Below are 23848 nucleotides of genomic sequence, written 5' to 3'. Positions count from 1 at the left end.
AAAGAACTGTTCCAGGTGTTGAATAAATAGGTTATCTCATCTATATACAGAATATATTGAATATTAATCAAATGCCAGGACTATAGTTGATAATTAGCCGACTGGCTAACACTGGCGCATTTACAAAAATGTCGATTTATGTGCATTGTCCTAATCAAAAAATGCGCACAGGCGCACACACACACACACACACACACAAACACACACACACACGTATGCGTGTACTCGTTACATGAAGCTAGAACAAATTGCTATAATAAAAGTGTACTTACTTATTATTGTTACACTGTTATTACTTATCACCATTTAGCTGTTGCTACAATCATGAAACAAAAAAAAACTATAAACATGGGTAAAACATATAAAAACACATATTTTATAACATATAAAACCAGATAAAGCATTAAACCTTAGGACGGATACAATTTGTTGCAGAGCTGCTTACGACATGAATGCAAGCTCTTTTTGTGTGATTATTAGCATGGGCAACCACACAGAGACCTACAGGGAAGCCCAGAATGAGGGCTGACAACAAACAAACATTCTAGGCACAAGCACCCCAATCATTTGCATCTTGAAATAGGGATCAAATAATGCCTCGTAAACACTGTAATGAGTGCTGTGATGATCAACAGCTACTCTGTCTCTCTTTCTCCGTCTCTCTCGTGGTTGAGGGCCCACACTATTCACAAATAGCCTTACGCTAATTTGGGATAAAAAGAAAAATACTGACTTGCAATATTTTGCTGGTTTACCACAGATTTCCAAGGGACCACACATACAGTGAAGTACCACCCACTCTCATTTGATGAAATTAGGTTAGGAAGGAGCCTGTTTCTGTGCTTTTTGCCTTTATGAGAGAAGAGCTCATGGTGTGGAAATTAAGAGCCTGTATGTGCTTGTGTGTGCGAACGTGTGCATTTGTGTTTGCGTGTGTGTCTGTGAGCTGGCTGACTAATCCCTCCACAGAGCTGAAACGAGTTAAAAACACATCAAAGGGAAGCTTAACCTCTGTGAAACCTCACCGGGTTTTCAAGAACAACAAATGATCATTCTCCTCATTGTTTCCAGGGGGACTCTTTTCACCGCTGCGCCGCTGACTTTTCCCTTGGTCCTTGGAGTTTTCAAAAAGCCTGTGGTTTCGTTTTTAATGACTGTGCCGTTTGCGTAAGTGTGTGTGTGTTTTGTGTGTGAAAGAATATAAATGCGTGCGGATGTGTGAGTGGGTGCACGCATGTGTGTTGCACATAAAAGAAGGGTATTTTTGAGTGTGACATGGAAAATGAGGAAAACCAAGCTAACAAGGACATGCAGTTCTACTCGCAATCATTAAAATGCACGACATCCTGACCGGCTATACAGCAGCTATGTATGTACAGAACCAATGAAGGATAAAACAGGTGAGGGAGTGTGGGGGGGGAAGGTGGGGGGAGACAACAAGGGAGAACGGCAAGATGAGAAAGCCAATTGTGGTCTGAGACCTGCTTTCCCTAGAATTCTCATTATCACAGCATACAATGTTCTTTTCTGTTCAAGTTCTGATATTTGCATGCTTCTTTTCCTTGTCGTTGGCTGTGTAAATCTGAAACGGTGCTCTTCCTCAACCACTCATGCTCATGGGGAGTCAACAGGTCAATATGGTGTGTCGTCCCTGCTTCAAAACCACATTTTGGATAATGTATTTAATGCAGTTTTTTTTTCTACTGGTTAACAACGTGTCAACATAATTGTGTGTCTCAGCAGTCATGTAACACCGTTCTAAATACCAATTTTGCAATGTTTACTGGTATCATTGCTAGTCTGCTGTTCCAACTGTAAGAAAGTAGATATTGTTGGCATATTGACAGATAAAATAGAAAATGGGGAGAAATGTACGGCCGATTACAAATCTCTGGTTTTATTTTCCCGTCTAAACAATGCAGGGGCTCGCGCGCAGCGACAGAGAGAAATCAATACATAGTTTTTTAAAGTATAAAACAAAATCTAAAACATCTACTATCATAAACATCTAATACACTCAATCACACGCACACTCGCCCACAGGCACTTACAGAGAGACAGAAGCTTGCAGACACATAATGTATTCGCACATGAAAAAAACACGGCCACATTCGGCGCGGTAGACGCAGGACACATGGCGCACAGCTGCAGCGTAATCAGAGACTGTGTTACAGCCATCCACATCAACATCTGAGGTACGTCTGTGGATACTGATGATGTGCCATATCTCATTTAACCAAAGCACCACTCCTCTCCAGTGTAAGACACATTCATCAACACTTAAGAATGTGCAGTTAGCCACTTGTCCTGTTGAGGCCATTTGCCTATTTAAGTAGAATTGAATTAATTATAGTTCATCAGAGCTGTCGAGATATTCAAATCAGAGCAGCAATAATACATTTTAGTGCTTAGTGCTACAGTTTTGTGGCAAAACAAGACCATTTATTTGAAGTAATTGCCAAAGTTATACGCTGCTACTGCTCCGAGCAGTGCAGCATTTTGAGGATGCAATGAATTGCTTTTTTATGTTATGTTGTAAATGTCAGATTCTAAATGTATAAAAAAGTGAATATGTTCTTGGAATAAATCTCTTAATGGCACAGTAGTAGTGATATATATATATATATATATATATATTTCTTTTTTTTTTTTTGGGACGATTTGAGAGAATTCCATCATCCGCTGGTTCTGGAGCCCCCCTCAGGCAAAAAGCACCCTGGGACTTGACTTTGACCTGCAGGGCGTGAACCTCATGCTGAGTACACTCCCCGGTGAGGAGCTCCAGGTCAAAGAGTCAGGACAGGTCAAAGTCTTCAGGGGGCTTTATTTAGCTCAGATCCCCGCTTGTCCACCCAGAGCGAGTGTCTTCCAGAGAGGCATGGGGCCTAATCCAGTACCTTTCACCCAAAGCCTCGCACTCACCTGGTCTCTCATGTACAGCACGGCTCAGCTTGATTTGGATAAGAGTAAGTGTCCCCTGTCGCTGTGTCCAGGTTCAGGGGATGAGGGAGGCGGAGGGATGACGGTAGGGAGGTGGAGAGAGGAGGTGGGCGGGCTCTGACGGAGAGGTGGATGGAGGAGGTGGGAGGAGGAGGAGGGAGCAGTCGCTCCACTTGTCTACGCATGGAGCTCTCCTCCTTCAGCTGCCTACGCAACCGCTTATTCTCCCTGCTGAGCCAGTTTAACTGGAGAGACAAAGAAAGAGACAATCTGAGAGAGACAAATGCACAGAGGAAGACAAAGAGAATAACAATAGTTTTGAAAAAAAAACACTATGTGAGAACAGCCTGAGAGAAGCAGGGAAGAGGGACAATTTCAGGTGAAGTTTCAAGAAAGTTTAAACATCACACTAATAATTACAAAACTTAATTAGAAGTTAGCAATAAATATCAACCATCAAGAGTCAACAGCTATCAAGTTGATGAAGTAGCTGACATCTCATTATGTGCTTAATTCATCTTTCACAGTTACTTTCATGCCTGTTGAAACATAAATACGAGGGTAAAATTGCGAAGGGGGTTTTCAGGAGAGAATTGTGTTCACAGTTTGAAATGGTTGCAAGTAGGAGTCATGCAACGGTGTAAATTTCGACATGAAAACAACCAATTTGAGCGATCATTAGAGGTCGATTTGACACAAAATCATCCGTGACACAAAACAAATCACACATCGTCAGAACATGATTGGGCTCCCTGGAACACAATTACAGACTAGCTAAATTGAGGGTGTTTTATTTTTTTGACGGGGACATTTGGGTAAAGGCAGGGAGGAGCTTGAGTTAAAAAGTGGCTTTAAATGCAAAAAAATTAAAAAAAGACATTTACATTTGTGGTAATTATATTCACAATGCGCCAGTATGAAAACTGTAATAAGTTAGATAAAAGAGAATAAAAGATTTGAAATAATGTATTTTTAGCTATAAGGAAGAGTAAAATAAGAAATTAAAGGATAGAGAGACAAAGAGACAAGTTGGGTAATGACAGTTGCACTCATCCACATCTGTTGTTTTGTGTGTATGCGTGTGTGTGTATGTCTGTGCGAACGCTGTGGTTCAAGAATGATGTCACATCGACATGTCTGGCCATGTGTGTGTGTTAAAGGGAGAGAAAAACACAAGCGGAGATGAGACAGACACATTTCCGGACGGTTCTGCTAACATTACCCTTCCAGACAGCGTGCGTGCGTGCGTACACACACACACACACACACACACACACACACACACACACACACACACACACACACACACACACAAATGTATTACATCTCATGACTAGAAATAGCAAGGTCTTAGGCTTAACCCTCAAAGAGCCAATGATATGTCAACGTGTCAAAACTATCCTAAGACGCTTAAGGAGTATTTACTATCTTCAACAGGCAAACATACATTTAATGTTATGCCAAAAGCAATAGAATTTCTAGATGAGAAACACTGAGGTTGCCCTTTCTAATTAACCGTATGTTCAAGGGGACCTGTTTAATTTTCCCCGTCTTTGGTGGCTCTGGATGCTTTCCTAATTGCAAAGGGGGAGTGGTGAGGGGGTGAAATTAAAAATCACAGCTTGTCTCTTCAACCTTCACATATTGCGGGTGAACTGGTGGGCATACGTTTGGATTAGAAGAAGTGTGCAAGTGGGGGAGAAAGAACGAAAGAGACAAAAGACATGGAGGGGGGTGTTTTATTGCGAGTGTATGAGTGTGTTTGCAGTTTATTTGTGTAGCTGGGTTTCCATTCAATTATTTTAATACAAATTATGAAAATTACTGAGCTAGAAAAGCTGACTATAGCAAACTTTGTGTAAATTTCTTCACGTTGGCAAAAAAAAAAATGTTTTCCTTTATTTAATGGAGCTTTGGCTCCGTAATTGTATACAGTATGTAACAACACAAGTTTTTGAAATTTGAAAACGCTGTGCAAAACCATCACTCCCTACAGCTACTTCAAGGGGGGGGGGTACTGAAATGTTGCATCACGCGAGATGAAGAAAACTTCATCTTTCCATTAAAGCATGAAACAACCTGGACATTAACTGATGCTAAGGCACAATAACAGCTCGCTAAATGCTAATCAAGACTTGAAAGAATCCAGTTTTTTTTTTTTTTGTACTCTGGTGTTCATCTTCATCCCACTTGATGGAAAATCACTTAGATCGAGTCTAATTTTGTGTGACATTTGCAAAGTCTGCGTGAAATTTGCTTGACAGTCGGATGCAAATCATGCGTGCATGTGTTGTATAGCTGGTGTTAATATGTGCCTGTGGGCAAATGAGAAAGCACCAGCACTGAAACCAGTTAGTGACTATGAGTAAGAAGGCCGATGCACAGAAGACACAGACCTGATTTATAACCCAAAGCCTTTCACACAGATAAACTGAGACATTCCATTTAGCTTGTTTACTGATATCTGCATGTGTGTGCAGGTGTGTTTCTGTGTCTGTGTGTCTGTGTGTGTGTCCAGTGAAGGGAATAGCCTTGTGTAAGTGAACTGCCTAAACCCCATCCTGTCTGACTGTGCTTGTATGTTTGTGTGTGTGTAAGATGTCCATGTTGGATCAATGTGTGTGATGATTCACACTAGAGATTAAGAGGTGCTATTACACACCTGACCTCTCTCTTCCTCTCTGTTGGTATCTTCCTCTGCTCCACCTTTCTCTGCCTAATACCTGCAGCTAATGCCATTTGTTTTTTCCAAAAACAACGCTACCTTAAAACTTCAACAAGTACCAGCTTTGACGTCTCCCGTCAATCAGCGGGCCATAGACTAACAAAAGTCGGGTGAGCCGCTCCCCCGGCCCTGGAGTTTTGGAGAACTGAGGGGGCTGAGGAGTACTTTTGATTTGTTTCTCCTTTGGTGATTTGTTGACTCTTGTGAAGTTCAACACAGAAAAAAAGAAAAAGTCAGCTTTTACTCCGTATATTCCTCTGTGTTTTCCCCCCACATTGTTTTATCACAGCGGGCCATTTCCCTATGCTGTCATGGAGAGATCAGCGTGGCTGTATTGATATACATCCCTCTCTCAGTTTCATGAAAGGGAAATCATTTACCAGTGGAACAAAACGTCACTGCTTCTTCCCAGATACAATTTGTCCCCCCTTCCCCACACTGCACACACACACACACACACACCCCCAATCCGCTGCAGACTTTTCACTTTTATCATAGGAAGAGGAAATGGATGTCTGTATGCGCTTGTGTGTAAGTGCGCGTGTGTGTTTGAAGTTGGACGCATGAAAGCTTCCTCTTCTGTGTGAGCTCAACAGCAGGTGGGCTGTGTGTGGGTGTGTGTTTGTATCTGTCGGGTAAAAGGACTGTCAGGACCTGGTGTGTGTACCTGTGAGTGTCTAGGTGTGTGTGTGCATGTGTTTGCGCTCTTACTTGTTGATTTAGCATTCCAATGGCCTCCAGGTTGCTTCGCAGTCTGGTCTGCATGTCCTCAATTTTGCTGAGGTTTAGAGCCACACAACTCTGCTTTTCCAGGCTGTAAAATAAGCGTATGTACACATATAATGAGAAATTAGAAATTAACTTTGATGTCTTTACAGCAAATGTTAGTACCCCTAGAATTTTAAGATTTTAACAGATAAATGCAAACTTTTTTTCCAGCTGCTGCTTCAAACTGCATCATGTGTAGTTTATTAAAAAATCATATTAATGTGTACACTCCCACCGTAATGGTAAACTTTTGAACTCAAGTATTTTTGTACAATGATATGCATTTGCGAGACACAACAGTCTCAATCAAATGTCCTCAAAATCTGGGGCATAAAGAAGTTGGCGAACATCATCTTCATTATAACCATCTTCATTATAACTTATTACTAAACTCAAAGATGGGTGAGCAAATGAGTTCCAGAAATCATTAAATTATATATGAAAGCGCATATAAAATAACAAATACAAAAACAAAACGAACGCAACTGCAGCCAGGGAACATTAAGAGTACAAGAAGCCATTTAAGATTTTATTGTTTATTATTAAAAACGTTTTGGGGAAATGACAAACAAATGTTAGGGTCTGCTATCTTCAGACCCAGGGCTGACTATGGAATGTCTATTAAATTAACGACGGTGGATAATGGTGCTCTGTACGGGCTGAAGCGCTTGCTGCCCCCGCTTTACGCTGTCTCTTTCATGCCCCAGTGAACCTGTCCAGTTAGCATTCGGCAAAACCTTCTAAATACTTTACTGAAGACTTCTTAGCCCATTAAAGTACCACTGTACCTCCCCAATGTTAATTTTCTTGTAAAAGAGCAAGCTGGGTTTTCCTATCAGAGCAGCGGATGGAAAGACTGTCCCGTTTTGCTTCAGTTGGGAAGACAGGCAAGCTCGTGGAGACGCTAATAAATGGCTTCATTGTTCCTTTAGATGTGAGCACACACAAACACACACACACACACACACAGACACACACACACACACACACACACACGGCCCTATTAGTGATAACTTAAAACATTTAAGATCTGAGAAGACACTTGAGGGAGTTGTTAATATGTGAACTGACAATTTTTTTAACCTTTATTTATCCAGGTAAGTCGATTGAGAACAATTTCTCATTTGCAATGATGACCTGTCACATTTACACAGTAATACATTCATACCGGGAAGCTGCCCTGTGCAGCCACAGTCTGATCTGCTGGCCACTGAGCAGCTCCACTGGAGCGGTTGGGGCTAAGGGCCATCTGGCCTTGCACCTCAGTGGTGGCGATGAGGGAGGGACTGCTCTTTCACCTACCCCACCCAGATTTGATCTGATTCATTAGTGGAACAATTCCGCTCCCATGTATTTGAAACCATCTTAAAAAATAGCAGCAATATACATAACAGGGACAATAACACCACTGCATAAAAACGGTATCACTGTACCATCTCTTGACTAAGATTTCTCTTATGATTGTATATATATATATACACATACGTATGTACCGTAAATACACATATATACATATACCATATATATATATATATATATACATACACACACACATATACATATATAAGTATATATACATATATAAGTATGTATATATATATATATAAAATAATAATATGTATTATACATAAATCCATACATACACCAGCTGTAGGAATAGAATCTCAATCAATGCCTTTAAACCAACTAACTAATCAACTAAATCAAGCTTGGCCGCTGTAAGCATTTTTTTTTAAAGAAACTTAATTTCATGAAAATAACATCCATAAACTGAACACAATTGACCTGACTGACCTTTCTAAATCTTTTAATTTCACACCATAATGTTGATACAAAAGACATTAATAAGAAGAAATGCTGAAATTGTAAATGCCTTTTAAAAGATAAGTTTTGGTTGCTACAGCGAAGTAAAAACAGGAGCCATAAACTTTAAGCACAAGCATAAAATCCAAAGCGCCACATCTCCACAGATTCTTCACATGATTTAAAGTCTTTTCTAGATGGTAATGTGGTCTTCAGCAGATCATGAAACATCACCGCCGCTGAGACAACAGTGTGAGATTTATGCACCCGATGTGTGAAGAGGCAGTGATGCACTCAGCGCTTGGCGTGAAGCCTGTGTAAACATGTGTTCCCGTGTTTACACGCAAACATGGATGTGTGTAATTAGCGGCCTAACCCAATCAGTGTGTGTGTAATTACAGTCATTAGTGTCACAGCCAAGCTGCCATGCTCTCTAAACCGGGCAATAAACTACACAGTCCCTTCATCGCTCCAATCTCGCTCCCATCTTTTTTATTTACTGCTTTCATCTCAACATTTTATGCAAAACTTGACAGTCTTCTTCCTCAGTCTCCTTCTTATCTCCTTTTTCTGTTCCTGTCACTTTGGTTCTCTGTGTTTGTACAAATCCTCTGCTGTGATCACTGGGTGCTGTTAATTGAGAGCACATTGCTAATGGTGCGACTGATGAAGCCTGATGCTTTATGAGCGCTTCTCCCCAGCTGGGTTGTGTCAGACAGTCACAACAAACAGCATAAATCTCTGCCTCTGCCACGGTGCATTTCAATGTGCACTGGTATTTTAATGTTGTCAGATATTATTTTGGATCATTTGAGACAAAATGTGAATCAATATAATTAATTGAGTCACTGGAGTGATTATGAATCATATTTCTCCATAGCTGTATATCTGTGTTTTTGCGTCGTAGCCGGCAGAGGCGTTAGGCTGCACACCCAGAGCCAGCCTCTGTCCATGGTTCCTGCCTGTTAAAAGGAAGTTATTCCTCGACACTGTTGCACCAAATGCTTGCTCTTGGGGAGGAAATTGTTGGGTCTTTGTAAATGATGGTGTGGTCTAGACCTTCTCTATCTGTAAAGTGTCTTGAGATAACTATGTTGTGATTTGACACTATAATAAAATTGAATTGAAAAATCTGCATTTTCTCTGCCTGCCTTTCAGACTTTACAGCATTGCAATGGCTGTTGTCAGAGTTGATTCTTGCTCTTCATTGAACACTTCTGGAGTGAAAGGCAAGGACTCACAGCAAGGCAAGGTTTGGAGAACACCCCATGCTACACATAGCCCCTCAGAGATGAGTTTTACAGGCACACTGAAAAATGTGACCCTGATTTGTTTGCTCTTGATGGGGTACTTCAGATAGGGCCTTCATTGTGCAACAGATTGTAGCTATTAAGACTAGAAGCATTGTTAAAAACACGGTCTCTTCTACATTTTCAGAACAGCTTGCATCGCCAACCGGCCATCTATCAAAGCCAAACATTTGCCCGAAGATCAGTACGGTGGCAAAAAATAAAACTCAATCCTAGTTTTGACTTGATTTGTATATTTATTTGAAAAAGAACAACATTTGACACATTTTCTCTAACTGAAATATAACTGAGGCCTGTATTTTACCAATCTAAATTTCTATCTGCTCTATTCATCTTTTCCCCACCTCTCTGTGGGCCTTACTGGCACCAACTGCCATCCATAATGTGAAGCCGTGACACTCCTGCTGCTTGGGAACAGTAGGCCATGTAATCATAATACATTTCTTTAATAATGGCATATCTAATGACAAAACCTCCACGCCGTGTTGATTGTTGCCAGTGATAGTGACGGTGGAAAGACACTGAAGATATCCCCTTTGCCATCAGTAAGTAATGAGATTTAGACACTGAATGTATATGGCTGCCATGCAAGTATCATGACACATCTGTTGCCTTATAAACGTATAATTTTCATACATATGGCATTTTGGGTAGGTTGTGTGTGTGTGTGTGTGTGTGTGTGTGTGTGTGTGGGGGGGGGGTTACAATAATGAAATGAAATAAATTAAGTATCCTCATAATAAAGAAAAAAAGAGAATGGATGGGAAGACACTATGGAAGAGGCTTTCATTCACTGTTTTTATCTCGTCCCATGTTATTATATTCGCTCAATCAAAACCTCTCTGATGCATGCATCTATATGAACTGCCTCTCTCGCGCTGTCCCTCTCTCACGCTCATTCGCAATTATGAGGGAAAGACAAAGAAAACCGATTCATCTTTCTGTCGCGGCCCCTTAATGATATCATTAAAATGACTGACAGCTTTGAATAGAAACCTACTCCAGTCAAAACAAATCTGATCCGTTTTGGAAACAGAGCCTGGTGGTTCGTAAAGGGAGGGGTGCAACATGAGAAAATGAAGAGCGGGATGAGGTGGGTGGGGGGGGGGGGGGGTTGTTAATGAGAGAGACCTTAGGGGGTCACACTGGGGGTATAGGGAGTACTGCTGCAGGCTGGTGCCCACACAAACACCATCTCCCTCTCCTTCTCTCAAATCCATCCTACACCCAATCCCATCTGTGCCACATTCATTTTAATTACCTTTATGAACATGATAAATATATCTCCTGTCTATTGATGAATGCTATTTGACAGCCATGAGGGTGGCAAGCAGGAGAGGATGGCCCCTTGATTAGAGTGTAATCATTGTTAAAAGCTCAGCGTGAATAGCATATTCAGAATGAAGAAGAGACACACAAACATACATGTACACACAGGCTAAAACACAGGTGGCTAGGCTCATGGGGTGTTTCATTCACAACTTGGCACTCCTGCTGTTATCATCATCTGCTTTGTTCGAGCTAGATTGTGTGTTGAAGAGTGAAACATGGTGGGCAACGCTTTTGTTGAATGTGAATGTTAAACTCCCATCCGCTGGTGAATGGACAAAGATGCATGCACACACAGATGACTCACGCTCTCTCGTCTTGCCGGATGTCCTGGTCTCGGATCTGAGCCTGCAAACAATGGGAAAAACAAAAAACAGACCTGTTTGTGATCAACTCAGATTTGTCTCTTCCTACTTGTAGTTTATTGCTTTTCCACTTTGCACTTGTTCACCTTAAGGTGGCCCATGTCTCTCTCCTTCTTATCCGCCACTTCTTTAAGTCTCTTTATCTCTTCCTTCAATGTGTCACAACAATCCTGAAGATGTCTGACGAAGCCAGGGAGATGCAGAGACAAAGTTGAATAGAGAATTATGTATAAGCAGAGAGAGAGAGAGAGAGAGAGAGAGAGAGAGAGAGAGAGAGAGAGAGAGAGAGGGAGAGAGGAGGGAGGGAAAAAGAGACAGACACACAGACCTATTATCATCAAGGGCCGCTTATTAACATCGCAGACAAAATATTCTGCCACACAACAGCAATATAGTCTGTGTTTCTCTGCTTCCTGAACAGCCTTTAACTAGCAGTTCACACATTAGCTCTGAATACAAATACACACACATATGATCTATTATAATGAAATGCTAGATTTGCGGAGCCATTCATCACTTACCCTTGTGGCTATTTATGTCAATGTTTGGTTATGCCACCAATTCTCAGTATCCAGAACTATTAAAACAAGTTGTTATTCAGCTGTTTATTGTACTAATATACTACAGAAGCACGTCAAATTTTATTTGATGGGATGGGAAGTAGAAACATCACGTTTCTGTATATTCCAGGAAGGGTGCTGCTGAGTATACAGAGGAAATTTTCTGTTGTTCTAACTTTGCGTAGCCCGGGTGTTCCACGTGTATAAAGAATAACCATTGCTACAGGTTACAATTCCAAAAAGGTAAGAACAAAACACTCCAACACAGTAAGAGAGAGAGGAAGGAAAAAGCAGACTGCTGGGCGGGGCTGGGGGAGGTAAAGCACCGCAGGGGGGGTTGGGATGACAGAAGACAACTAGACCGCTTTGATGAGGAATATGTCACGCCCATGTCTGTGTGTGCATGTGTGCGTGTGTGTGAGTCATGAAAACGCAGATATGCAGAATGATTGTCAGGTGTGAGCATGTCGGAGTCCACCTGAATCACACACGCACACACACACACATACACACACACACACATACACACACACACACACGCACACACGCACACACACACACACACACACACACACACACACACACACACACACACACACACACACACACACACACACACACACACACACACACACACACACACACACACACACACACACACACACACACACACACACAATAATCACAAACTCTGGCGGGAAAGTTCACCTAGTTTGCAGGTGTAGCGGTTAGCTGAGCAGTATTTCCCACCCTTTTAAATGAACATGCTGAAAAAGGATTAAGCACAAAGACATACATTCCCTCATTGATAAAGTAAGGTAACCAAAAATCTTCCTCTGAATAAATACTCACTTTTTTTCTTCAGTGACGATGAACAGCACCTTGTTTTGGGCCTTGATCTGGGCAGTGAGGCTCTGGTTGGAAGCCCTGAGGGGAGAGAACACATTCTGAAATCTAATGATGAACTTTAAAACTACACTAGCCAAGACTTTTAACAGGGAATAAAAGACCGCCAGTTACTATATTTTGCTTTAGAGGACACCAAATTCAAAACACAAACGAAAAAAAAAATACATTTACGATTTTACATTTATAAAAATACACTGCACAAACACCATCGGAAAAACCATACATTTTTCATACACAAATTTAATGAATATTTCTAACAAGAGTGTGGTCTTACTTTTGTTCAGTAATCCAATGGCTGACATTAGTCATGACCAGCTGACTCTCATGGCAAAGGTTTGCATTGTCAGACCGTGTCCCCTCCAGCTCCAACCGGAGTGTGTCCACCTACGAGACACATATTATATATGGTGGGGCAAGCGGTGATACATAACAATTCATATAGCAACACAGTAAAATGCTGTGCAAATTGCTGTGCATATTATAAATTCTCCACTAATTTGTTCTTTTCCCAATTTAAAAAACCCTAATCTATTCTCTCACTGGATTTGTGATGAACAGAAACAAGACTAACAATCACTCCATCGCTGTTCTGATGTACTTTAAACCTTAAAGGGTCTTACTTATTTTCAAGGAAAGTATTACCGTCTAACACTGGCTTTCCACATCTCTGGCTCTGTTCAGACCTGACATTATCATGTATCTTGGGTGATCCAATCACATATAGGAAGCTCTAAAGGCCCTGACACACCCAGCTGACGGCTGGGGACTAGCGGCCACAAACGCCGACTGTGACGTCGCCTCGCCTCAGCCGTTGTTGCCTTTGTCTTGGACAAAAATTTGCACTGTAACCATAGACTGTGCATTTTCTTTTTTAGATTGTTTTTTGGGCTTTTCCGCATTTAAGTTTTGACAGGACAGCTGTGAGAAAGGGGAGACAGAGGGGAAAGACATGCAGAAAATCGTCACAGTTCGGATTCGAACTATAGACCTCTGTGTTGAGGCATAAACCTCTTTCCGTACACGAGCGCCTGCTCTACCACTGACCCAACCCGGCCACAGACTGTACAGTCTTAACACTGCAGAAACTATAGCCAACAGCCAAGTACCACGTATGTTCATACTAGTGCTGTCAGTTAAACTCGTTATTAACGGCGTTAACGGACACCCATTTTAATGGTGCACATTTTTTTTATCGCAACGTTCTCTTTGGTCTAGCAAACTTTGTAGTTTTTTCACATGCTGTTGCAACAACTAGTTACGTTAGAAAAACTACAACACCACACCGGCTCTAGCTAGACCGGAAACAAAACAACAGGCACGCAGCACACACTTGTTTGGGCTTGCAAGCCAACCAAAGAGTAGTAAAGCTACGTTTTGTGGATGGCGAGTGTAAAATGAATGCCAATAAGATTCTGAATGGAAAGTTTACTTTTTTTAAAGTTGCCAAATGGTTCCACTGACAAGACCAAAGTGATCTGTGTGTTTTGTTATTGTGACCTGCGCTATCATCGTAGCACGTCCAATCTGAAATACCACTTAATGGCCAAGCACACAGCTGATGCCAATTCTTCCCCTCCCCCATGTCAAAGTATTTTTTTCACATGAAAAAGGAGTTACATTGTGTGAGAGATTATTTGCTCCAAGTGAGAATGTTAGTGTGAAATTGAACACTGCAGTAGGCTATATGCCAATGATGTTTTCAATAAAAACACATTTGCACAAAGCAAGCTGATCCACTTTTCCATGTTGATAAGAGCATTAAAATGAGAAAAAATAATGGTACAATTATAAACCAAGGGACATTTAAAATAAATAAAAATGTGTGATTAATTGAGACTAATTGCGAGTTAACTTTGACGTTAATGCGATTAATCGCAATTAAATATTTTAATCATTTGACAGCACAGATCATCCATGTAATCTATTCATCATTCAACAAGGGACAACGGATAACATTGCTATAATACACACAAGAAACAGCGTTGAGTGGCAGAAAGAGTGGAGAGACCGAACGGCCGGCTGCTGGCTTGTTTGCTAACGTTAGTTTGCTAATTTCAACCACCACACATGCCTTCATCATAGACTAGTTACAAAAAAAATGGCAGTCATCTGGTGAAAAAAATGTGCTTTACTTTGATTTGAAGAGAGCGTGCTAGTTAAACATTAACTTCTTACATTTTACTAATTTAGAGGCTGGCTAGTAAGCTAGCTGGCATGCCAGGGGGCTAATTGTTTAGCAGTGCAGTCTATTATTATTTATATTAAATACCTCAGTATAGGATATACATTTTTCCATTTTAGTTTATTTTGTATGTGTAAAAATGTAGAGATCTTTTAAATATATCTACACAAGTAGTTATGTATAGTATGTATTGTTGTACGTTTGCCATCTTATAGACATAATGTTATGTTATGTTATGTAAAAACCTGTGTTTTTTAGAAAAAAACATTCAAATGTAATTTTTGACCAGTTTTGACAGCTGTTATGTGTATCAGATTGATCAGATGAGATGAAAAAGGAAAGAAGCCTTCTGTGTGCCTCACAGTCGTTTGTTTGTTTTCCTCACGCTCGTTTTTTAAAATCATATAAGTTGGCTGTTACCACCAGCAACAGTGATTCAACATGTTGAAAAAGGCAGACGACGACCGGCGCTTGGTGACGGTGCGGGACACACCGTTGGTCCATCTACTGCAGGACAGACGCTCGACTTGGTGTGTCAGGGCCCAAGGTGCACAAGTTCACGTCTGGCATTAAAATGCGTTACCTACTGTGTTTTGAGTGAAAACTTTGATCGGATCTCACCTCCCCACTTTATATGCAAATAAACATGCAGCCTACTGTGCATCATTTCTGTTTACAAAGACCAACTTTGTTGTTGTTTTTAACCGATGGGAGGCGGTTACATACTTGTGAATTTAAGTACATTTTACGGGCCTAAAAATAACGGGTTATTGTCTGCCGGTGGTCCCTGGGGACCCCATTGCCGGGACACTGCCGTCTTTGTCAGCCTTCGTTTCTGCCTTTCTCATTCTACAAAGTGTAAAAATAAAGGAAGGTAAAAAAAGGCTTAAGTAAGGCTGTAATAGATGGGAAGCAAGGACACGGTGAAAATAAATGTCAATAATGGAACCTAATAGCAACACAAGAGAAACATTAGATAAAAGGAGAATAATGGATGATGAAAGAGATGGCATTTGCAGACACAGGTATGAATTGCAGGGTGAGGTATTAAGCAGGTGCAAAGGAGGACAGATGGTGAATGGGGGGAGAGCAGAAGACGACTGAAGACGAAATTGTAGAGAGAAAACAGGTGAGGGGGGCAAACAGGGATGGGACGGCACTGGCCAAACTGCTGACTTTTCCATTTTGCTTATCAGTCAGGACCTTTCCAGGCCTAAACTCTGTGGACCCTGACACATTACCCTTATCGCCATGGAAACACCTTGATATACCATACCATCTTCCCACAAAGACTTGGGCAAACATGAAAAAAGTTTCCAATATGTGGGCCATGATTTAAGTGTCCAGAAAAGTCATATGATTAACCCAAAATGTCAAAATAATCAAAAAAGCGAAGATCTAACTGCTGTGGGATTTGAATCCCATAACATCTTTTCCTGTTAATGTTTCTCTGGAAAACACTACCAAGTTAAAAGTAAACCATAAATTATAGGACACCTGATCCTGCTGATGCAGAGAAGAAATCTCTGGAAAAAAAGTGATTATGACAACTATCCTTAATTTCATAATCTAATGTGTTCAGCGGAAAAGGAGAATACAGAGGATAAGCCTTATTGGCTTTCTTATAGGCCAATAAGAAAAAAATGATTCCTTGCACAGGCAATGCCACTTTTTAACACTTCATCATTGGGTGTTAGATAAGACTCATGTACACATGCAAGTTGCACAAACATGGGTTATAGTTACATCTTTATAATATTTAAGTAGTTTCAACATTTTTATTCGTCACTTGTATATACAGTTGTACATTATTTCCCTTGTATTTTTTAATCTTTATCTTTAAATAGTTGTTTTTGTATTACATCCTGTTTGTTAATTCAAGTATATTCAGTATGTGTGTCGTGTGTCTTATATTTTGCTGCTGTAGCACTGACATTTCCCAATTTGGGATCAATAAAGTCTGTCTGATTTAATGAGAATAAAGAGTTGAGAATAGTCAAGATAACTAATAAAAGAAATTAAATATAGCAAAACTCAGGAAAAATCCAAGGCACTCTCCCTGGAATAATCCAAAAAGCTAGAAAGTCTTTTCCTGTTTAAAACTGTTGACTTTCTGACTTGTGTGCCAAAACCCGTCGGAGTTGTTTTCAAAGGTTTAAGATGACTAAGCCATGACAATAAAGGCTTTTTATTGATTTTTGCCTTGGATTTTTTGAGTTTTGCTATATATGGTTGTCCCATCCAAAGAGCACCTCAAACAAACAATTTGAGTCCTGCAAGCACTCTTCTACAGACATTTTTGTAAATAAAATAAATTGTCAATAAATTGTCTGTTCTGTTTACAAATCTGCCAATGGAGTGTATGTTTGTTGATCTCTTCTTTGTCGGGGATTGAAAAGTGTGTCAATGTAAAAGTCAACCTCCTGTCTAGGCCACACCTACATTTACAGTTACAGGACTACTGCTTGTGCACCCCAAGGTTAAAGTGAAAATAACATACTTTTAGTTGCCCATGGTCAACATATTGTAAGTTATTTACAACGTTATCTAAGGGAAGCCAGTCTTTCATGTGTGCACCACATTAACCCTGGGCTACAGAGTGGGCAAAGTTGACCAGTCAATTTTGTTAAATATTTTATGGGAATAACAATTAATGCAACTCACAGGACAACCTTATGCATTTTGTGCAAAATGTGCAATGTAATCCTCTAAAATCAGCTGTGACGTCAATTGTTTGAGGAATGGACAGTGAATGAAATAAACTGCTAAATGAGCAAAAAAAAAGGAGGTCAAAAGAAAAACAGAAAGGTTTGACTTGGTCTAATATTTCAACATGAGATATGTTCAACAAGAGAATGACCCCTCAATAAAACAGAGTAATAGTCTGTCTTAGATGTGAAAGGAAGTTGTGAAGATGACTGACAGTGACACATATTGAGTGATTCAATGATTCAAATTTCCTAACATGATGAAGAATTACACTCCAATTACACTCAAATTAAGGCAGGGCTGCATTTCCACGAATAAAGCAAGGCATTAAAACATGGAGAACAAGGAAATCACATCAAGCAACTCAAAAGCGAGTCAGGGCATCAATTATAATTACATTATCAAAATGTTTTGTCTCATGCACACGCTGACGCTTGCATGCAGACGCTTCTTCATGTGAAGGAAGTTGTTAACAAAAACCACATGTTATTACAGCAATATTAATGGTATACACAAAAATATCAAAACGTGCTATTCAAAAGCTCAAAACACACCCACAATGCACCTCTGCATGCACACAAACACACACACACACACACACACACACACAGACACACACACACACACACACACACACACAGGCGGGATATGTGTTGTACTGTAATGACAGTAATTACCTGTGGTCGCACATTAACATCTCCCTCCTGACTGTCTGACTGGCTCGGCTGGCAGAGGGATGTAAATCGCAGCAAGTCTAATGTTGTGATTAGGACTAAATTACGCACCATCACTCTGTTTCCACCAGTGTCAAGGGAGGGAGTGACAGAGTGTGTGAGAAAGAGGGGGAGAGTGAGAAAGGGACATTTTTTATAGAGAAAAAGGGACAAAGGAGGTGCAATTGCAAGCGGGGGAAGGAGTAAAGTAGCATAGCTGCTTAACATTTAGATTGGTTTTGTTGCACAAATATTTTAGCAGATGATGGGGGCTAAAAGGGGCAACAAAACGCATTTGGGACACACTTATAACCCAGTTGGGCGATACCACTGGTCCTTTCAGGCCAAGGCTAGAGAATATAAGTTGACTACTGCAGTGCTGGTGGATGATTTGGGATCTTTAATGCAATGGTACATTATGATGGTTTATTCTATCAAAATAAGGCATATTGTCCAGCCCACACTTTACAGTGACAACAGATACAAGATGAACTTCAGGCAATCTTTTTTCTAAACTTCTGAATGAACTTTCATGACAACCCACAAAGCGTACCTGCAGACAGAAAAAGAAGAAAAAAAAGATTGTGAAGACTTAATGGGTTTTCCATCTCTTCTATTCTCAATGGAGCTGTGGACTAGTATCACATTGCACATTAGCTGTCCTGGACAAAAGTGCATTTTCACTAAAAACAGACCAAGCTGTCCGAGGTTGTGGGATAAATATGATTCAAAGTTAACTTTTCTAGCTAAAGAGAGGAATATAAAGAGGAGTGAAAAAAAATCCAGAACAGACAGCCTGGTTGTTGCTACCGTCACCATCAAACCGCAAGAGCTGAATACGAGCCATTACTCTGTTCCACTCAGCTCATCAGAGCACATCCTCTCATCAAATTAATGAACACATTTATTGTTAAACACGTTTTTATAAAACATTCATTCATTCTGTCTAATTAAAAGACCCAACAGGCCTGACATCACTTAAATATGCATACTTATCACTCACAGGGTCTGAATTAAAGATCTACAGGCGTATGTGAGTGTGTGTGTGTGTGTGTGTGTGTGTGTGTGTGTGTGTGTGTGTACACGATGTGCGTGTGCGATGTCAGCACAGAATGAGGTTTCCTAAGCAGGTCTTCTCACTCCATGCTTAATGGTGATAATCATGGCATGACCCAACATTAAGACCATGTGTGCGTGTGTTTATGTGCGTCCCACTCTCCCTAATGGTGACGATGATGACATGTTCTCCATTAGACTAGTCAGTGGGCCACAGCAGATCTAGCATATTAATGATGCTGATGATGGCTTCTTTAATTACCTTCGTCTGCTGCAGCATGGCCTAACTCCTTTCCCCGAGTCCTTTCATCACACACTCTCCAATGCATGCTGCTGGGTTGTTTATCAGTGGCTGCCATTACTGAAGTCCCATCTCTTGCATCTAGTCTGCATGAGCTACATTAACAGCCTTGGTAGAACTTTCTCACCCACTTCCCAGCTAGATGTAGTTCCCCCCTCTACTGTAGTATGTATCATTTGAATATAAGGAGGAAATCCATGCTTGGTGTCAATTTAACTGAATGTCAGGAACTACTAAACATAGAAAACTTAAATATTTATAAAACATATACATATTTCTAATCTTCTTTACTTTGCCATTGATTAGACACTTTCTAAATTCAATCAAATCGTTGCTTATTTTAGACTGAAATTAGATGTTTTACTTTTGAGAACTTTGGTTTCTTCTAGTTTCTGAACAAGGATGTTTGGTAGAAAAATAAGTTACATTTTTTAAATTAAGGTACACAAAGAAGGTATTTGTTGATTTTGTACTAAATTCAGTCATCGTTTCAAACAATACCAAATCTAGTAACTTTATATTACAGCGTTCATTTTCAGTTTAGTTAGAATTAGTTTGTTCTTGAGGTTGCAGCAGGATTGCTGAAGGAAAGATGCAAACTGTGTCATGCAGCTTGGAAGACTGCTATATTTGTTGGTATCCTCCAACAATAGAAAGCTATAAATGGGCCCTGGATGTGTGGGATTCCCATTTGGCGAACCTTGCGATGTTGTCCAGGTGACCAGCCCGCAACAGTGCTTAGCTGACAGCAGCAGTACAAAAGAACAATTCTAGGTTTTGATTGTTGCTGTATTGTTTAGTGATGAGCTGATGCAGCACAAGTTTGGAAAAACATTGCCAGCACTGTTGTTATTGTTTCGGCACCTTAATAAAATGTTAGAAAATAAAATAATGTATAGCGGTGAAAAGCATTCATTCATAACTACTTATTTTCTCCCATATGATTGATTTGTAGGAAACACGTTTCTGCAAAATCAAAACGTGTCTAGGCCAAACTCTAGAGACCCGCAGTTCACTTGACAGCACAGTGAAGCAGCTCAAAACTCAGCCCAAAAATGCTGGGTTATCATACTATTTTATAATTGTATAATGTTACATGTTTACATGAATAGAAGCATTTATATGAGATGTGGCACTGTATTTACTTAAAGATATATCTCACAAATAAGGAACAAAATAAAAAAGAATATGCTGTTGTTGCAAAATGTTAAATTGAAAAAGAAGCACACTCTCAGCGTTGAAAGGAGCCAGTTGAGATGGTTCGGGCAACTGGTAAGGATGCCTCCTGGGTGCCTCCCTTGGGTGGTGTTCCAGGCAGGTCCAGCTGGGAGGAGGCCTCGGGGAAGACCCAGGACTAGGTGTAGGGATTATATCTCCAACCTGGCCTGGGAAGGCCTCAGGATCCCCCAGTTGGAGTTGGTTAATGTGGGTCGGGAAAGGGAAGTTTGGGGTCTCCTGTTGAAGCTGCTGCCCCTGCAACCCGATACCGGATAAGCGGACAAAGATGGATGGATGGATGGATGGGTGGATGGATGGATGAATGGCACACTCCTATAGTTTCTGTATTCAATTAAAGCTAGTCCTTAAAGCGTAACTCTGTTTCTGTGAATGTACCTGAGTCAAACTTTTGTTTAAAAACATAATTAGGACGGAAAAGTCACTTTTAAGATGTACCGCATTATCATTTTCGTTCAAATTGCCTTTTTAATGGGAGAGCTAGGGGCACTACAATGATAGCATCTAAATCATTATTTCTAAAACACTAAGAAGGCTCGACACATCATGAGACATTGCTCAAAGTATCACCAGGGGCTCTACATATGAACTCAAGCACGGAAAAAAAAAAAGTGTGTACATAGAGTTACTTGCAGCTAAGGCAAGATAATTAAAGTTTTTCTTTGTGTAATTACAAGAATAGCATTCTTAATTACTTTTATAAATTAGAAGCTGTTAGATGAGTGGCAGGTGTGATTTGTAAAGACTCATTTCCACTTGTTTCCTTGAACCACGGTCACAAACGTGTATAGAACATTTAAATGTTAAAAAGTCCAAACTGTACTAACTTATATGAACTTGGCTTGGTTTTTCTCAACACCAAAAACGTAAATACACATTTTCAGTACTTTTAGGTTTTACTAATCCAACTTTTAAATTGATAAAAATCTAAGAAAACATGATGTATGGGTAAAAGAAAAACAATGTTATGTATAAAAAAACACATATTTCCAATTTTCTTTCTTCCTCTTGTTTCTTTCGCTAAATTAGTATCTCCATTATACATTATAAGCCCCTTCCATGAACCTTTACAAAAAAAAATGTTTAATGGTTCATCCCCATCCATGCACAGAAATGCAGACACTATGGCAGTATGACAGTTAAGAGGGACATAGAAAGTTATGGATATAGTATGAGAAATATTTCTGCTTGACTGTCGGTCCGATCCCTCAGATGGATTACAGGACTGCGGCTTAATGAGCTGTGTTTGAGCACGATGGGACACAAGGACATGCATGCACACACATATTGAACAAATACGAAGGCCATTCCATGGTTAAACAGGCAGACAATTGGACCACTTCTCTTTGTTCATCAACTAAACAAATGAGCTTCATTTGTCCATCCTCACTTCTCCATCATCAAACCTGTGATTGGTGCGTGTCATGCTAAGCTAATTAGGCTAGGCATGAGGCTTCAAGCTAGGTAAAATGTGTGAGATAAATGAGCAGACAGCAACTCTCTCAAGCATCACCAAAATGAAAATACTACACACTCATGTTTGTAAAAGCCACACAACCGCAATTCCAACAAAAACACACACAGGTGTCGGCAATGTAAGAAAGAAGCTAAATCACTGCTGCAGTGGTGAAGAAAATGGAGGAAACTGGAGAAAATTACATTTCTCTTTGCTCGCCTTCATGTTCAATTACTGTGCAGAATAAAACAGCGCCCCTTTCCCACTGCATGTTCAAGGCACGAATGTTGCACCGTTATTCCGCCTTGCTGTTCTGTATAAAAACCATGAACACTGGTTATTCGCATGCAAACACGTACGCACACATGCACACGCGCACGGGATATGTAAGCAGCGACCAGGCCGGTCTCTCTAATCACTAGGCAGGCACCCCGCTGAGTCAGATTGATTAAAAGTTACTGTGTAATTGTATTTCTACAGGATGACAATAATAGCTGTGAAAAAGTTCTGGGAATGAAAACATACTAATAAACGTTTGCTATCTGAAAACCTTCTCATTAAAACAGTTTAAAATCTTTTTACTCCATGCTTAAAAAAGTTGAAGTAAACACACTAATGACTGGGACCGGGACATGCTGTGTATGGAAGCACAAAATTGTCTGGTAGACAACATGTAAATCCCTTTAATATAAGAAAAGAAACAATTAACAGACCGGGTAAACACAAACAAGACGTTGCATATAACACACATACCTAACACACATCGACTCACTGGCCATATGTACACCTGTTCAACTGCTCGTTAACGCAAATATCTAAGCTGCCAATAACGTGGCATCAACTCAATACATGCAGGTATGTAGACATTGTCTGTGTTTTGAAATGGCATACTAATGTACTCTATACTACACACTCAATGTGCATGTATGGCTTACTTTCTACTACAATAACTATTAAGCATGCCATCACCAGCAGAATGATTACATGTGGTATACATACACAAAATCCAGATACTATGACATATTAACAGCTTTTAGCCTGGCCCAAAATCTGTGGGAAAATGATGGTGGGATTGAGAATGTCCATTAATCTTATCTCATGCTCACAACATCTTTCTAAACATATGGGCTTTTCTTGCGTACACAAAATCCAAATACTATGCAGTTGGAAGGCACTACATTTTCACTTTGACACCATACTTAGTATCAATAGTAATCCAACTATTGTATTCTGTTTCTAAAAGAATCATGGTAACAAATGATCTGCTGAAGTTCAAAGCAATCAGCACAATAGTGAATGAAGGTGATTTAAGTGACTTTGATCGTGGCACGGTTTTTGGTGCCAGACAGGCTGGTTTGAGTATTTTCATAAACTGCTGATCTACTTGGATTTTTAGCCACAACCATCTGTAGGGTTTACAGAGAATGGTCCAAAAAAAGAGAAAAGAATCCAGTAAGACACACCGCAGTTCTCTGGGTGAAAATGC

General features: G+C 40.2%; 1 protein-coding gene across 1 annotated transcript in view; it reads right to left on the bottom strand.

The window, feature by feature from the left end:
* Window positions 1–1881: 1881 nt before the first annotated feature.
* The window catches only part of LOC117938046 (trichohyalin-like), a 100071-nt gene continuing 78104 nt past the window's right edge, over window positions 1882–23848 (bottom strand). Inside the window, exons 22-27 of the mRNA XM_034862375.1 lie at window positions 12984–13093; window positions 12653–12727; window positions 11327–11420; window positions 11183–11223; window positions 6377–6479; window positions 1882–3185 (exon numbers count right to left, since the gene is read on the bottom strand). Of these exons, the coding sequence (XP_034718266.1) occupies window positions 2931–3185; window positions 6377–6479; window positions 11183–11223; window positions 11327–11420; window positions 12653–12727; window positions 12984–13093 (678 nt within the window). The 3' untranslated portion in view covers window positions 1882–2930. The remainder of the gene's footprint in view (window positions 3186–6376; window positions 6480–11182; window positions 11224–11326; window positions 11421–12652; window positions 12728–12983; window positions 13094–23848) is intronic.

This window comes from Etheostoma cragini, chromosome 22 (genome assembly GCF_013103735.1).
Source record: "Etheostoma cragini isolate CJK2018 chromosome 22, CSU_Ecrag_1.0, whole genome shotgun sequence".
NCBI classification, from domain to species: Eukaryota; Metazoa; Chordata; class Actinopteri; order Perciformes; family Percidae; genus Etheostoma; species Etheostoma cragini.
The sequence above is the reverse complement of the archived record's forward strand: the minus strand, read 5'-3'. Positions and strand labels throughout refer to the sequence as shown.